The 17,570-nt window shown below is 42.0% G+C and overlaps 1 protein-coding gene across 6 annotated transcripts in view; it reads right to left on the bottom strand.

Annotated features, from left to right (window-relative positions):
- Positions 1-17,570, bottom strand: part of znf512b (zinc finger protein 512B) — a 38,402-nt gene that overhangs the window by 3,663 nt on the left and 17,169 nt on the right. For 3 of the 6 annotated variants that reach the window (XM_028993243.1, XM_028993242.1, XM_028993238.1), the window contains 14 exons: positions 17,346-17,425; positions 14,415-14,543; positions 12,580-12,752; positions 12,110-12,354; positions 10,843-10,920; positions 9,000-9,137; positions 8,189-8,316; positions 6,314-6,406; positions 5,615-5,713; positions 3,308-3,496; positions 2,675-3,034; positions 421-522; positions 260-322; positions 82-180 (listed from right to left, as the gene is read on the bottom strand). In XM_028993243.1, coding sequence (XP_028849076.1) covers positions 82-180; positions 260-322; positions 421-522; positions 2,675-3,034; positions 3,308-3,496; positions 5,615-5,713; positions 6,314-6,406; positions 8,189-8,316; positions 9,000-9,137; positions 10,843-10,920; positions 12,110-12,354; positions 12,580-12,752; positions 14,415-14,543; positions 17,346-17,425 — 1,976 coding nt within the window. The remainder of the gene's footprint in view (positions 1-81; positions 181-259; positions 323-420; positions 523-2,674; positions 3,035-3,307; positions 3,497-5,614; positions 5,714-6,313; positions 6,407-8,188; positions 8,317-8,999; positions 9,138-10,842; positions 10,921-12,109; positions 12,355-12,579; positions 12,753-14,414; positions 14,544-17,345; positions 17,426-17,570) is intronic. The other 3 variants (XM_028993240.1, XM_028993241.1, XM_028993239.1) reach the window with 3 other exon arrangements.

Below are 17,570 nucleotides of genomic sequence, written 5' to 3'. Positions count from 1 at the left end.
ATGTGCGTATGTGTATAAACATTCAACAACGTGAGTTAATAAATTAAACAATACAAGTTTAAATTATGCTAAAAATCTGACCTGAGAGTGGGTCTTGCTGATGTGATACTTCACGCCACTCTCTGAACTGAACTCCTTCTGACACAGCAAGCACATGTATTTTCCTACAGCACCATCGCCCTGCACAACAAAATGACCAGGGGTCAAAGTTCAACCACAGTAAATTCTCAAATGAAGACCGGCACAGCACTTATTGCACCTTATTGCAGTTGGCCAAATGGGCTTTGAGTCCAGACACACTGGAATAAACAGCTTCACAATTCTACCGGGAGAGACAGAAAGAGATATAATTAACCAGCAAATTAGAGCAAGGGGTAAACAAAGACAGAATTTCCCAGTGGAATAATGTCGCCAACTTACTCCATTAGAACAACAGATGAAGCCCTTCTCCTTGACCTCATTCTTCCAGGTCTCCAGCATTCTAGGGCTGAATTTGGGAAGACCGGGGCGAGTATAATTGAGCTGTTGGGACAAAAACAGGACAGATACAAGCTGCTTGGGTGTGAAAGTGAAGTGATTCATTGTGAATTGTGAAGTCATTGTGAAACACTGCAGTACAGCACCCATCACCTTAGTGAGCAGTGGGCAGCAATGAAAGGCGCCCAGGGAGCAGTGTGTGGGGACGGTGCCTTGCTCTGTTCAGGATTTGAACCTGCAACCTTCCAATTACAGGTCCGCTTCCTCACCCGCTAAGCCACCAAGTACTGCTCTATATAGAGAACATGTATTGTAAAAGCCTGGCTTATTTAAAATCTTAATAGAAACGTGTAAGTACCAACCAGTTTATACCAACCAGCATGACTTCTGGCTCTCACAGACCTGTTAGTTGGTCTTTAAGAAGACCTCCTGTCCTCCACTCATTACCTGTAATAATTGGACCCTCACCCACAATGGGCAAGACCAAAGAGCTGTCTAAGGACACCAAGGACAAAATTATAAACCTGCACAAGACTAGAAGACAGGCTACAGGACATTAAGCAAAATGGCTTGGTGAGAAGGAAACAAAGGTTGACACAATTATTAGAAATTGGACTGGGGCCATGGAAGATCTCGCCTTGTGGAGTGTCAATGATCAGTGAACGGTGAGGAATCAACTGTACTGCGGAGAGCTGAGATCACAGTAACAAAGGTTACTATTAGTAACACTACATCGTCAATGTTTAAAATCCTGCAGCACTTGAAATGTCCCCTTTCGTAAGCCAGCAAATGGGCAAAAGCAAAAGCTGGAAAACTTGAAAAATCCTCAGTGTAATCCTCAAATATCAGTCCTTCCAGAAATTTGCAATGTAACGATTCCAACAATCAACGCAAATTCAGCCAACCAGCATAAATTATTTAGAGTTTTGCACTTGAATCTCAGCATCTTTTTTGACCTATCGCAGAGCTTCCTACATTTTGCGTTTTTCTTTCGTGTTACCGTACATGCAGACATGTGCAACAGGAATGCTGCTCATTCCGAGGATCATGCACCCTTTGCGTGTTCCTTTTGCTCATAATGGCTGCTGCGGCTAGGCCTATATTCACTGGGCTTACCGGGTGGTCGTAAGGGCGCGTGGAAAGGGACCACACAACAGGAATACAGTTCAACTTAGTTTTTACTGGCAAATAGCATAGTGCAGAACTTGGATGGTCTACCTCCAACATCTGAATCTGAAGTTTGATTTCAGGGCCGGCGACATAAAAAACAGACTCTCACATCCGCTTCTCAGGAACTATTTATACTAGACGGCCACTGTATGCCAATTGGCTGATGCAAACATCACTCTCGCACTTCCTGTTACACTATTTTGTACCGCATGCAATGTTGTGGAACACAAAAAAAAGTTGTCAATTGACGGAGAGTTGCACACATGCGTGAGGCAAATCACCCTGATTGAGTCTTACTTATCACCAGAAAAAACACAATTTTGTTACAACTTTTCCCTAAAAAGTTGCAGCAAATTCAGGCAGTTAGATTGCAGCAATCACAAAAGCTTAACATTAAATCCTGGAGGAAATCAAAAATGTGTTCAATGAGAGAGCTGTAGATATTAATGTAGATTAATACACTGCTATGCTATACACTGATCTGATTCAATGAATGCCAAGAAGGGCTCAAATTATTAGACTGAATCAAGTAAATAAAAGGACAATTTGAACTGCTGTTCAAGCATCCAATGGTGTTGCTTCATGGGATAGCTCTGGGTTAATTGTAAAATTAATATACTCATTGACCACACGTTTTAATTAAAACAGCACCAATGGAATTTTCCATCCTCATGAAATATTTCAAGATGACAATGATAGGACTCATTGTACTCTAATTGTGAAAGAATGGTTCATTTTCCTGCATGTATTGGCCACAACCTCTTTACCCCATCGAGAGTCATGGGGATGTGCTGGAAAATACTTTACATAGTGGTTCACCTCGCCCATCCTTACCGCAAAAAATCAATACAAGTCAGCACTGAAATAAAAGCTATTAATAGATGTTAAAATGTACAACTGTTTGTGTGGGTCAAGACGTGAAATCAAAAATACTGCCACTGTCTCCAATATCCCAAGATGGCAGCCACGACCCTGCTTGGAAGTGAACAGCTATGGATAGTAAGTGAGTGTGAATGCAGGTCTTTACCCTCTTGATATCAGGCACAAGGTCATCTTTGATGCGTCGTTTGGTGCCCCAGTCCTTGGCCAATTCATCCTCTGCGATCTCCTGCAGGTGGAAGACGGCCACCTGAGCCGAGCGTCGCCGCACCCGCCCACTGGGCGTCCTCTCAAAGTCCTCTACCGCCTCGCTCGCTGTGGGGGGCACTGCTGTTGGAAGTGGTGGCGGCACGCATTCTGCAACCGGCGTGCCAGTAGCTGTTCCGCTCAGCTCCTCTGGCCTGTCCTTCACCCTTGCCGCCTGCTTCCTCTGCATGTCCTCCTTCTGTTTCTCCATGAGGAGCGGCTGTTCTCGCCTTCCTGCGGGTTTGGACACCTCTGTGCTCCCCTGCACCCATGAAAAACAGCAGAGTCAGCACACAGGAGAAAGGACAGCTGGAGGTGTAGATCATGGGTGGGTGTTTCAGGACAAAATGCTCTCCCGAACTGTAGGCCAATGAAAACAGGAGTCTTGGCAGAAACCTTCCGATTTCAGGTCCACTTCCTTACGCGCTAGGCCATAACGTCCCCATATTTTGCTGTCAAATGTACTTCAGCACTACAATATTATTGTTCAAAAACATTTGCTATAATAATAATAATTATTATTATTATTACTGACCCCTTTCATGGAGCTAGGTGCTACTGGGTGTTCCGAGCGCACGTGGTAGTCCCGGCCTGCTTTGGAGCGATACGTCTTCCCACAGTGCTGGCACTGAAACAGGGGCTTCTCGTCCTCAGACATATCCCTGCCACAGCGCTTCTGGTGGTACTGGTAGCCCATTAGACTTGCAAAATGGGCAGAGCAACCCTGTAGGAAAACACAATTGTTTAAATCAGTGGCCCACAGGTCAGGCACAGAGGATCCTCTGATTTAGACACCAATAGACCGAAAGATTCACATCATTCACAACATAAATCCAAAGCAGGCTCAAAGCAGGGTATTCTGGGATGACTGTGATGAGGTCTCCCCTAGTGGGATGGGCAAGTGGTGGAGGTTTGTATTTGTTTATGTGAGATCTGTAGGCATATTTGGAGTGGTGGAAACAAATGGGGAAGCATTGGACATATGCTGGGACAATGATTTTTCATCATGAATTACCATGTTGACCTGAATATAAGGCAACCATGAATATTTAATGACACCTCTTTCTTGACACTCATTTCGAGAAACAGCCATTAAAAAACCTAATGAATCTGATTAATGTGTCACTTAAATTAAATGACAGATAGATAAAAAGTGAAAAAATGTGTAAATAAATATTGTTTTTCTAAATGCAAATACTGGTGGCTCACTTAAAATGCTTGTTACACAAAATACAGTTTAGTGCGGTCAATCAGTTTTCACTTTTTGTCTTATATTTGGGTCAATACAGCACTTTTACACATTCAATTGAAATGTTTACACTAATTACACAAGAACAACTAACTTGGCAAAAGTTGTGATCATGAATGATCAATTTCTTGTATACATGTATATATGTATGGTACAGATACTGATTCCTGTTTAACCTTTTTTCCAAGCATAATACTATCTCATAGTGAAAATCTGCTTCATCACAGCACATGAAAAATTAATACATGGTATTACTGACCCAACATATGAGCTGTGGCCTTCATTGACACCTCAGCTTTATTGAGCAATGATCAACCAAGCAATCAACCAACTGAGCAAACAACAAAAATAAAATGTCTTTAATAAAATAATCTACCTAAGAGGTTTCAGCCCAATAACGTGCAGAGGCTTAGTGTGTAAATCCACCCCGACACACACTGAAAGGGTCCAGAGTAATAAACATACAAAGCAGTCGTGTGCTCAGCTGAATCATGGTGGAAATCACAGGTTTGCTGGCTTACAGTGAAATGTGAGGATAAAAGATGAAGGATCATAATGGCGGTTTGTTTTTCTGTAAAAACAGCCTTCCACATATCCTTAAAGTGTCTTAATCACTTGGATGTAAAATGTACAGAAACTGGGTAATTTATTGCCGCTCGCCCATCTGGTGTACCATGGTGTGTGGGTTTCACTAGAAAGACAAGCCGGCCAATCAGACTAACTGCGACTATAAGTGTCTGTGACAAAATGGCAAAGCAATGTAGCCTAGTTTTTCTGTACAAAAACACACTCAAATACACACACACTCTCCTGCATAGTTTTATGTAGTCATGTTCTGTTAAAACAAATTAATTTGTTTTCCATGCAAGTAATTGTGGGATTTGAAGTGAAATGGAATTAAAATTGCATTCGGAATTTTAAGGAAAACAGTGCAGACCCTTTCTTTTTTAATTAGAATCAGACTCATGATGGTTGTCAGGAAAGAAAGAGAAAGAGAGGGAGGGAGGGAGTGACAGAAATAACATGTAATGCTTTCCCACCATCGGAGAACGGCTTTTCCTTTGGGTGGTGAATGCAATATTAAGCTGTTCTGCACGCTTCCACGGAATAAAAGGTCCAGAACTTAAAATGTTAGCTCATTTTGAACCAAAAAAAATTATAAGTAGCACCTGAATCATAGTGACATACAGAGTGAGGAGTGTCCGTCTTTATACAGTCTTTAACAGTCTGGCTTTATAACCATCATAATTATCTCTATACTAAGAAATGAAAACCAATATTAGCAATTAGCTATTAGAAATGCATTAAAACTAAGTAACGAATTAGCAAACCATTCCCTACATCAGTACTAAACCATAGTAAAACATTGTAAAGCCGCCCCTATCAAAGCACAATATGATACAAATGAAACTGCTTGTCTTTTGTTTTGGTCTGTGATGTAATTGGCCAACTACTAACACCACATTACTAACAAAGCAATCAAAAATGCGCTGTAGCGGAGTCTGCAGCCTGTGCATCAGCATCATGTGATTCTGCTGAGTGACTGAGAGACGGGAGATGGAGTGGCCAGATGGAGGATGTTGAAATGCACACCTCGCTGGGACACTTGATTTTGCCCATCTGTCTGAGGACCCGGCGCAGTCTCTCCCTCTCCTCCTGTTCATCCCTCACTGGACTCTCGCTCCCAGCGGACTGCGGGACAGAGGATAGAAAACCAAACACTGATTCACGTCGAGAGTAGCAGGGAAAACAACATGCGTCACGCAAATGTGGTTCCTCTCAACAGAACCCGACACTCGGCCAAAACGCCACACCGGTTACGTAGCTGCTGCGCGGCAAGTTAGTGACAGCTGGCCAACTACAGTGCTCCCGCGGTGTAAATCACAGGCTGGCGTTGTGTCCTGTCAGTCTGCCACACAAACACACACATGTACTCTTCATCTCTAGCAGCACGCCGCACACACACATACACGCACACACACTAGTGCAGTGCCCTGGAATATGTTCATTTATTTTTTATGACACTTTCTTTACAAGCCGCTGCATTATTTAATGTGGTACAGCGATGCATCCACCGGCTAATGTAAAACCTGCCCAGATGATGATGTCATTGAAATTGTATATGCTATTGTAAAAAAATAGCATGGAGCACCAATAAACACACACACAACCGATTCTTAGGATTAGATTTTAATACCACATTTTTCATAAAAAAAAACAAACAAAAAAACACATTAACCTGGCATGACCTGCTTTTAACATCAAGCACACAAACACAAATATGTGTCTTACCTTGGCACTGTGCTCAGCCATGCTGTGGTAATTAAGACCTGCTTTGGACCTGAACTGCTTCTGACACTGCGGACACTTCAGAGCATCCTGGAGCTGTGTGACAGAGGTCAAGTGTCAGGAGCTGGGCCAGCCACAGAGGTCACAATTACTGTAAATAGTTATGGAGGTGCCATTCATGGGAACGGTGCGCTGTGGCCTGATTCACTTTGTGTCGTGGAGGGAGCTGCAACAGTCATTAGCGATAATGCTGCCTGTGTCTGGAGGCACCATAAACCTCGGCCCCGCAAGACAGGAAGTGATGCAACTCATGGCAACCGAGCACCAGAGAGGAGGTGACAGGTCCTGGAGAGCCGCAGTGCTGCATTTGCACAAAACTCAGATCAATCATCGTTTCTAAGCACCAACCGCCAGGGAGATTTTTGGCAAAAATGTGAATGGAAAGCTGGAAAAGAGTGGTTACATGTGACCCTGTAATAACGCGGCCAAATCGATTACTCTCTAATGGCGCTCCTGTCACTTTTATAGAGTCATGAAGTCAACTGGGCCTGGCTCCATAAAAACCCACCCCTCGTGACTTCCCATCGAGCTGCAGCCACTCGCCGGCGTATTCCCACCACTGCCCAATCAATACAGCGGGTCTAATGGGTCCCCAGGCCGTTTGGTAGGGGTACTGAGAGAGGGGGCTGGCTAATTGCATTGCTGGGAGTTCCGACCACGTAAACAGCTAAGCAAGGGCCGGGTTTCTGGAGGAATTAAGCACACCGGGGAGAGGAGGAGTTGCACTTCATCATCTTACATGAGCAGGTATCAGCACACACGGAACCGGTCTCACAGTTGAGACACGGCAATTCGAAATATCACCTCCGAGATGTGAGTGAGTTGAAGCTGATGCACACTGAAGCTGAGTGGGAGTTTAATTTATGTACAGTGGTTTGCGGGGGCTAGAAACAGAAACAGATGTTATCTGCAGTCAGAAAATGATCTACTGTATCTTTCAAACACATGGTGCCTCCAAATGATTTAGCACGTGGGCGGCCTCAGTCATTTGTAACCAAGAAACAAAATCTTTAAATAAAATAAAGGAACAGCAAATGATAGATAAGGCTAATGTAAATGACCATGGCAGCTGTTACGGGATGACGGAACAGCCTTGGATACCAGATGGACCACAGACACACTCGACTAGTATGCCTGAGCTGTGATTTTTGGGGCCATAGAGCTAACAGAACAGATCAAGCACTGTCTGATACGGATTAAAAGATTCATCCTGTGATATTTATGTAGGGCTGGGCAACATGTGCATACACATTTATTGTGATCTGTCTGTTGCCTTAAATGCTTTGATTCTTCTGCTTGTTCATTCAATCAGGTTGTGTCTTTTCAAGAGATTTCACTGTCAAATGAAATCCAGAGTCTGAACTTAAAATCCCATCATCTTGACCTTCTGGACGCCCATTATGTAAAGATACATTGTGTAAAAACAAAAAGTTTATTTTATCTTTTCATGAATTTATAAACCAGGGGAAGGAAAACTACAGATATAACAGAATTTTGAATATACTTCAGTAAATTAAAATATACTGTGAACACATATGTATTTATACTCAATGTGGAGAAAGTAAGTAAGATTTAAAAGTGAGCATTTTTACTTATTTATTATATGTAGTAGAGGAGTTGTAGGTTTCACCCCCCCTATATCTATATTATAGGTATTTGATTTAACATGGTGTTTTGACTGATTAACTGTTTTTTTTTGGTGGCAGAAAGAGCTCATCTATATCAGCCAAAATGTCACTTGTATCCTTCTGGTTCTAACCATTCCATATAACAACTAGGAATGCTGTGAACTCAGTTCTGACTACTGTGTCTACTGACCTTCTGACAGATCTCCATGTGTTTCTTCAAGCCTGGCACAGTCTTCCTGGTGACCACAGAGCAGGTGGGACACACCACTTCACCCCGTTCTGAGATGACCTGATGCCACTGAGCCTCTGCAGGAGGGCCTGAGGGAGGATGTAGAGGAACATGGCTGTAATGACATGTGATCCTACTGTTGTTTAGAAAGACTGACTCTGGAAAGATTCATTCAACAAAATGCAATGTACAAGTTATCTAAACAACTGGCCCTGACACTCTGAGATACTTTTCCTCGGTAAAACCATATCCACAGTGTAGTTCTATCTGAACACTTTCCAGATGGGACTGGAAATAGATGTTATTCATCATTTGACACTTTCATTTGAGTACTAGAATAAGATGTGATTCATTAACATGACATTTACATGTCCATTTATCTGATGTTCCTATCCAAACCATGCAGCTCACAGGGTCAGTTGCTCTGAAACAGAATAGGGTTCGGTTTGCTGCTCAGGAGTGCAATGCTAGCAGCAGATTTATTTTACGAGAGGAGACTGAACTCCCCTGAGCCCAGATTGACCGTATGTCAGCGTTAATCAATTAGTTGTCAGTTTTTATCCAAATTCCAAAAGAGACCTGCTTTTTGTGTTGCTATGAATTAGTTGAATGCAAAAGTGGAGAAATGTACTCATACTTATAAATGGCTTCCATATATTCTTTTTTAATCAACCTGGAGAAATGATTTGGTGGATTATGGTATGTGTGAGGTCTCTAAACAAACCACATAATAAATAATCTGGGATTTGCAATGCCTGGGAGGTGTCCTGACCTGGGACTGTAGGAGGAGGGTCTCTTCTGGTTACGGACGGGGATGAGAGTTTTCTCTGGGGCTCTTCGGGGTACAAAGTCCCCTCTGCTCTGTGTTTCGCCCTCCCCGCTTTCAGCTTCTCCTCCACTTTATTCATCCCTAGGAACACACACACAGACACACACAAAAATTAAGAAATACACACATATGGTGAGAAACAATGAAAACGCAGAATGAAAACGAGAAAATCAACTTTAATTCCAGTCTGCTGTGTCCTTCAGTGTTTAGTGAGTCACAAAGGCTTCACTGCTGCAGCAGGAAATTAAACACCTCTGTAAACGGCCCCATAACCAGAAAGGAGCACTTACCAGCAAGGGGGACGTAAAAGAGAGAAAAAGACTCAGAAATCACAAACATATGGCGTGAATGGGTTGTGAATTGAAGAGCAACACTTTAGCAATCCTTTCAGGCTACAGCAGACCTCCCTGTAAGGAGGCTTAAAAACACCACACCCTGACCCAACATTACCACTGCTGTATAGAAACAATAAAGATTCAATTTTGCAGATTCAATGTGCACTGCAGAGATGCCCTCTGTGGAAAAATAACCACTGAATGTACTATGCACCACCATCAGTAGATAATTATCATTACATGGAAATGTCTGAATCTACCCGAGCCAAACAGCCTCTGTGTAATACATTGCATTACATTCATTTAGTGGACACTTATTTCCACAGATGAGGAAAAAGACTGGATGAGTCAGTTCAAGGGCATGAAATCATGTTCTTGTAGAAATCATGTACGGAATTCTGCACCACTTTGAACGATGCATCCTTTCGTTGACTAGCTAGGACGTGACCCAAGTGGGTCATGACATGACCTGAAACCTACCAAACCTACTCAGTCCAGAAAGTTGTTATTATGAACACTAATCTGTACTTACAGTGCTGTTCTGTTTGAAATAACTTTTGCCAGTTAAGATATGACAGCTAAATGTATTTTTCCTATTAATGCATAGTTCACCAGTGGCATTAGTAGTAGACCAAAGCGTTTCTGAATCTGATGCTTAAAAAATATCGGATTCACTAGTTCAGCAATTCAATTTCTTGAAGATAAGGTTCTCTGCTGCCAGATTTGCGAATTAGCATTTTTATAGTTTGGATTAATGGCTTGCAGTTACAGAAACAGTGTTGGTGCTTTTTGGAAGACTTTTGGGAACTGGCAACAATACTTGCACTACCTATGGTAACAGCTTTAGAGTAGGTTGAGTGAGCGCTGTCCTATTTTGAGAAGGTTTATGTCTGGCAACAAGTTATGAACAGTAGATCCTTAAATTACATGAAGTTGCAAGTTGGTCCCTACATGGATTTTAATTTGGAGGCCAAGTGAACTGCATTTTTGCAGCTGAAAAGTGGGCACTGCCACCAGGGAATTGATGTTCCATGAAGGCATGTAAGTGGTCAGCAACAATTTTAAGGAAGGTAGTACAAATCAAACTAACATCCATACGAATGTAGGACCCAAGGTTTCCCAGTGGCATCATAATGTAAAGCATGATCAGACCAAGACACCTTCTTCCATTACCCTGTGGTCCTTTTCTATAAACTTCAATATCTGATAGTTCACTTAATGCTTTTTAATGTTATTCACCGTCAGTGGTTAATCTTGTGTCTTATCAGAGTGTATTCATTTCTTCATATTGTGCAAATTTAAATCAGTGCATTGTTTTATTGGATCTCATTTTCAGTTTTACTCTATACCCCTTCAGAAATGAGTATTATATGCAATTGTAATAATGACATCAAAATATACAATGGAGGTTTGTGAACTGAATCTGACACTCATGTGCAGAACAGGGCTACCTTTCAGTCCAAATGTACCAGAGATTGACGGCTGCTCCCCGGTGAATTTCTTTGGAGTTTTCTGTTTCCTTCCTGGCTCAAATAGAGAAGAGAGAAAAACCAAAGATCAAACGCCTCAGACAGCCATACATAACAGCAGCACAGAAAAAACTCGCTATCAGCAGGTCCAACCACGTCATCTTGCATTCATTTATAGTGCAGCAGCGCATCACACTGTGTCTCCGGGCAGAGCGGCTGAGCGGTGCTCTGTGAGCAGCTCGTCTGTTACTGGAAAAGCCTTGTTACACACCCAGTTAGTAGCAGTCATATGTGTGGAAGTGCTGATTAGTCATTTCTCCCTGACTGCCCTTTACGACAGATATTCATCACACGCCCTTTACCATATTTTTCAGAAGAAGTGCAACTGATGAACAATAAAAAGAACAAGCTTCCTGAATTATGAGTCCTTTCACTGCTGAAATTTACTGTTAAATTCCTTCTCAAGCTCCTCTACGCAAAACCTGTAAGTGTTTTAAAAATTCCTGCCTCTCGGTCGGTTACCACAGAAGCCCGAATCCCTCCTGAGCTGTAAGAAGACCCGTGTGCAGTGTACACATATGATAATACATGACCCAGCAAATGTATACAGTATTAATCATAGTATATGCTGAGTGTATGTACAGTAAATGTATGTTTATAATAAGGGACCATGTAAAGGTTTCTGCTAATTAGTAATTGTTCAAATTCTTCAAAAGCAGTGTGAAGTGTAATAATCAATATACACTATTTAAAGAGGTTAAATGAGGAAATAATGCCGATGTTGCATTTTAAGTCTCAAACAGTCCAGTAACCTAGTGATTATACAGTTTGTTCAAGATGGCATAAGTTACAACTCAGTAAGTTCATTTTACTTATATATTTACATTTATGGCATCTATTAGATGGCTTTATCCAGAGTGATTTACAATCAGTAGTTACTGGGATAGACCCTCTGGAGACTCAGGGTTTAGTGTCTTGCTCAGGGACACAATGGTAGTAAGTGGTGTTTGAACCTGGGACTTTGTGGTCGCTTGGTTGATAGGTGAGTTTTTTGGCCACTAGGCTGCTAACGCCATAATGTTCCTAGTTGTGCTAGCGCGTCGATTCATTCACACCGTCGCCCATGACAAACTAATTGCTTTCTATACTAAGTATAAGTTACATCAATATTATATAAATGAAAGTGACTTAATCATAAGCAGTCTCCTGGTCATTTTCGTGTGCTCATGTTCAGGTGCAGCAGTCTTACTGTGTTTGGATCTCTCTGGGTCCTCCTCAGGGTAGGGCGGGGGGAGGCTGCCCCCTTCACTTTCGCTGCCGCCTGGAGTCCTGGGTGAGGCGTCTGAGGATGCAGCCTGATGCTGAGTATGCGCTTGCAGCTGTTTCCTGTCTGGCTTTTGCATGGCACACTCACCATTCTGGGAAGGTTGGGAGGCTTCATGCATCTTCTTCACCTTGAAGAAGACTGGAGATGGTGGACTGTTCTCCATGGGCCTGAAGCAGTAGAGTAGACAAGTCCTTATTTACCTTGGTATAAAGCATGGTACCTAAAGTGAGTTGTGCCAGGGCCATGCAGTGGAGACACATTTATTATATATGTCCAGAAGCTGACTTCATGGGATCCAGAGTCTCATTGTGAAGACATGAAATCGGTTACTCCAAATATGTAAATGATTGGTTGTTTAATTGGTTGTTATTTGATTTTGGAGAGTTGTCTACCTCTTTTTGGCTCCTCCCTTCATTGACACCTTCTGCCCTTTGGCTTCTGTCTTGGTTTCCATGTTGACTCTCTCTGGGTGGTTCCACAGCTTGTGTTTCTGCAGACGCACCTTGGTAGCGAACACGGCTTCACAGTACGGACAAGCGTGGCTGAGACGCTCTGTCAAATTGTCCTGAGAAAGAGGGGATGGGGCTTAGGCCCACACACACACACACACGTCCAACTAACACACACATGTTTTACATAACATATGTAGGTCCTATGGTTTGTGTTAAAACAGCAGTCTGCTTCAGCTGTAGCTAAACCAAAATCTTAACACTCACTCACTCGGGTCCCATCCTGGACTGGACTCAGGGTGGGGACACACAAGCACCATTCACTCACACCTATGGCTAATTAGAGTCACCAGTTCACCTAGTGTGCATGCTATTGGACGACAGGCCAACATGGACGAACAGGCACACTCCGCACAGACAAAAGACAGATTATGGCCCCTGAAGAAACTACTTCAGAAATGTGAAGATGACTGTGTAAATACTGAAATAATTTAATATATGATTAAATCCAATACCATTACTTGCTTCACACCATTCTTTACCTTTTTAACAAAAACCTTGCTACAGTGATACTGGATGGCAGCAAATCACTAGAGAAATATCACAATATATGATGTATTAAGAACTGAGTCGCTGTGTAGGCAGCAGATGAGGCCAGTATAATGGATGGGGACTTGATGTAGTTAATATGCTGTTTCTGGCATTCTGTTAGTGATGACTTAAACTCAACAGACTGTTCTGTGATTATATGCGTCTTGATAGTAGACAGTGTGAGACATTTGGCAGAGCCACATTCAGTCCACTCTCTTACTACTACATCCTGTACACATGCAGGGACTGATTCTATATGCGTGAGAGAGAGAGACAGACATCTCTGTGAGTGTGTTAGTGTGTGTGCGAGATAGAGACAGTCACGCTGTCTCTGTGTCAGTACTGTACAGAAATGGAATGTGGGTGTAAGACATCTGCTTATATTTACATCTCTGAGAGAGAGTGTGTAATATTAGTAACTCCTGCACTTTAAAGCTAACAGTCTATTTGCTTTTCAATTCAGTTTCTATCTAATGATACGGACCTTCTATTCCTATGGTAGCCAATCCATGTGCCCTGACACCAGTCGAACCATAAATCAATTTAAAACAACAGATACTAGATAAGTACTGCATGGTCGCATGGCAAATATCGGTGTCTGTGCAGAGTATGTTTGTACTACCCCTGTTGGTGCGGGTTTCCTCTGGGACGGGCTCCACCAGCCGCAAGTAACAGGACTAAGATGTTATGGACAATGAATATGTGAGAGATATTAGATTATATATGATAGATTATAATTCAATTGCTCAAAATCTTAATGGTCCCCTATTATGAAAATTTCACTTAACATTAATACAAGTTCCTCTAGCCTGTCTATGGTCCTGCAGTGGCTAGAAATCGTGATTAGTGTAAAGCTTTGCGACAGCTCAGACAGTCAGATTGTCACAAGGGGGATTTTTTTATCCTGGGAAAACGCAGACATACACTTTCATTATGACGTGACATTAGCATAGTCTTAGTGAAGCACAACAAATATCTCCATTTCCCGATTATCAGAGGCATGGGGCCTACGCTCAAACCTCCAGGGCAGACATAAAATCCCGAACAGATTCACTCCTCCTACTGACAACGTCTGATCTGGGTCTGGTAACTCAGTACTGCTGCTTTCTGGAATACCCACGGCTCAGACTACAGTTAGTGCTTTCGGGAGGATCAATGTTGGGTGTGGAGGGGTGTTGAGATCTCACCCCTTGGCAGCGCTGGTAGTGGTACTTGAGTCCGTAGATGCTGGGGAACTCCAGCCAACAGCCGGAGCTGGGACACTTAACCCGAGAATGATTCTTAAACTCCTCCTTCCACTGAAGCATCATATGGGACTAGAGAAAGGGAGGCAGAGAGAAAGAGAGATATCAGAAAAATGTATTACATGTACAGACACTGGCAGGACTCACAAGCAAATCAGCATGACATACATAATATTAGAATATTAAAAATAATTACAACTTCATTGCTTTAATGATCATCTGGCATTCTACAGCACTAGAATATCTACAAAGAACTGGCATGCATGTACAGTCTCTTGCTCTTTTACTATGTTGTCGTAAACGTTTGTTTTATTCGACCCCTTGTTTAATTCAAATTGCAGCATTTTCTCTCTTATTTTATTTTATTCTGCTTTCTTTTTAATGAACTTTTTTTCTGTGTCTGTCCTGTTCCTGGTCATGACCCTTTCTCTAAATTCTTACTTTTTACCATGTTAGTCACATTTAAATGTTTTAGATCATCAAAAAATTTTCATATTTGTCCAAGACAACACACGTAAACACAAAATGGTTATGTGAAGGATTTTATTATTAAGGAAGAATCCAAACCTATATGACCTTGTGTGACAAAGTGATTGGACAACAACTGCAATCAAGAATTTGAGATAACTTGCAGTGAGTCTTTTACTGCACTGTGGGGGAATTTTTGCCCACTCATCTTTGCTGAATTGTTGCTGTTCAGCCATATTGAAGGGTTTTTTCAGCATGAAGCTCCTTTTTAAGGTCATGCTACAGAATTTCAATAGGATTCAGGTCAGGACTTTGACTAGGCCAATCCAAAGAATGTATTCTGTTATTATTCATTGGTGTAGTTTTGGATCATTGTCCATCTTTCCAACAGATGGGCAGACATTCAGGATTTTTTGGTAGACAGCAGAATTCATGGTTCCATTTATCACAGCAAGCCTTCCAGGTCCTGAAGCAGAAAAACCGCCCCAGACCATCACACTACTACCACCATATTTTACTGTTGGTAATACACATAACACAGTCACACAACAAGACCACGATACAATGGGCATACACAGATAACACAGATGAAAACATTCAGGACACTCAGGAGCACAACATGACAATACAAAATTCATTGTACTGATTTTAATTGAGGCAAGTGAAGTTATTTGGATGTTGTTGTGGGGTCTTTTCACCATTCCCAACGCTTTATAAATGGCTTTATAACCTTTACCAGACTGATAGATCCCAATTACATTAATTCTCACTTGCTCTCATCGCTTTGGCTCTCTCCATGCTGTTTTTTGAGGATCTTTTGGTCTACATCACTTTGTCAGGCAGGTCTTATTTAAGTGATTTCCTGATTGCCCATTATTTGATTGAGAACAGGTATGGCAGTACTCAGGCCTGGGTGTGGCTAGAGATATTGAACTCAGGTGGGATGAACCACTGTGTCGCAGGACCGGTCCGAAGGCACAGTAGCAGACATTCTGGAACAGAGTAGAACAGAAAAGGCCGTACAGCGGCGGTGGCTATGGCCGGGAACTGGACATAATGTCACAGGCTCGCAATAGAGGCATCTTTGGGCGGGTTGTAATCAGGGTGCAGAACAGGGCTGTCCGAGGCTGGGAAAAATCGTGGTCAGTAGACGAGCAAAGGGTCAAAAACGTGTGGCAGACAAGGCAAAAAAAGGTCAGATGGCAGGCACAAATGACCCCAGATGGTGGCAGATTGTTTATAGGGTGCGCCGACCTTTGCCCTTTCAAGTGGATGCCGTGCACCCCCTGGTGGCATGGTGGAGTCGTGATGTTTTAACAGGAGGAGACAGTCACTTTGTAACATTTTCACTCCCTTAGTAATAAAATCACATTTTGTGTTTACTTGTGCTGTCTTTAACTAATATTTAATATTTTTTGATGATCTGACACATTTAAATGTGACCAACATGGAAAACAATAAGAAATCATAAAGGGGGAAAACACATTTTCACACCACTGTATGTTTTTCAAATGCATGCTAGCCTTGATCATACTATGCTCTGCTATACATTTCTTACTGGCATTTTGAAAAGTATAACCCTTTTTTAAAATGGTATATTATATTTGGAGTATATACCATCTTTCATGAACCTAAACATGGTAGCTAACAAGTACAAAGCAAAAATAAATTACCAATCACCAAAACAAATTTCCAAAAGTGAAGAAAACTGTTTGGTTTATAAAACATGCACTTCTGGTCTACTGTACCTACCCCTTTTGTATTAAAATGTAAAACCCTTTTACCAATTATCAAAACAAACAGTGAATAAAAAAAAACCACAAGTGCATGTTGAGTCAATCAAACTATGAAGTAAATCATTTCAGCCAACTGGCCAGTTATTTTTTCCAGCGGCAAACTGATACTGCTCAGGGTGACCACATGTCTCTTTTGCCAGGACAGGTTCTCTTTTTGAGACTTGAAAATTACATCCATCTAAGTTTTTAGAATTTGAGCTACCTAAACATTTGTCATGCTACTGGATCGCCCGTTCACCCTAGATCTGGTCACCCACTCTCACAAAATATCAATATCAATTTTATTTATTGTAAATTTGTTTCAGGGATTGGTAAAAGTGTTTAGCATGTTGTAAATTTATTTTATGAAATTCATTTGTTTTGTTATATGCAAAAAAACGATCAGTGGAATAATAATAGTCTTGTGAGATGAGGACTGAATTTTATTAAAACTGAAATAAAATCGTAAGCCATTTTTTTTCACATAAAATGAAAAAAAAATGATGTCTGGTACTTCAGTCTTTTGTTTAACTTTGGAACTACCCTTTTCAAAGTCCTGAAGGGAGCCTGCAGGACATCTGACCATTACACGGTTTCCCTGTAGACATCCCAGATCGCAGACGCTACTTACAGGGATACTGCGCAGCTCCTGCACCTCCACACGGGGGCGCCCTTTTCTCTTCCCCTCAGCCCTCTCATTACAGGTTGGGCCTAGAGAGACCAAGAAAAAGAGGGTACAGGTGTCAGACACGCTAACACACACACACACCCAAAACCCTAAAGCAGCTGAAAAGACATCTGGAACGCCGTCAACTCTAAATGGATCTGGAGTGGAGCACATGCATTAGCCGGCACT

The sequence above is a fragment of the Denticeps clupeoides genome, chromosome 10, assembly GCF_900700375.1.
Source record: "Denticeps clupeoides chromosome 10, fDenClu1.1, whole genome shotgun sequence".
In the NCBI taxonomy this organism is placed as follows: Eukaryota; Metazoa; Chordata; class Actinopteri; order Clupeiformes; family Denticipitidae; genus Denticeps; species Denticeps clupeoides.
Note: the sequence above shows the minus strand (reverse complement) of the source record. Positions and strands in the feature narration are given on the sequence as shown.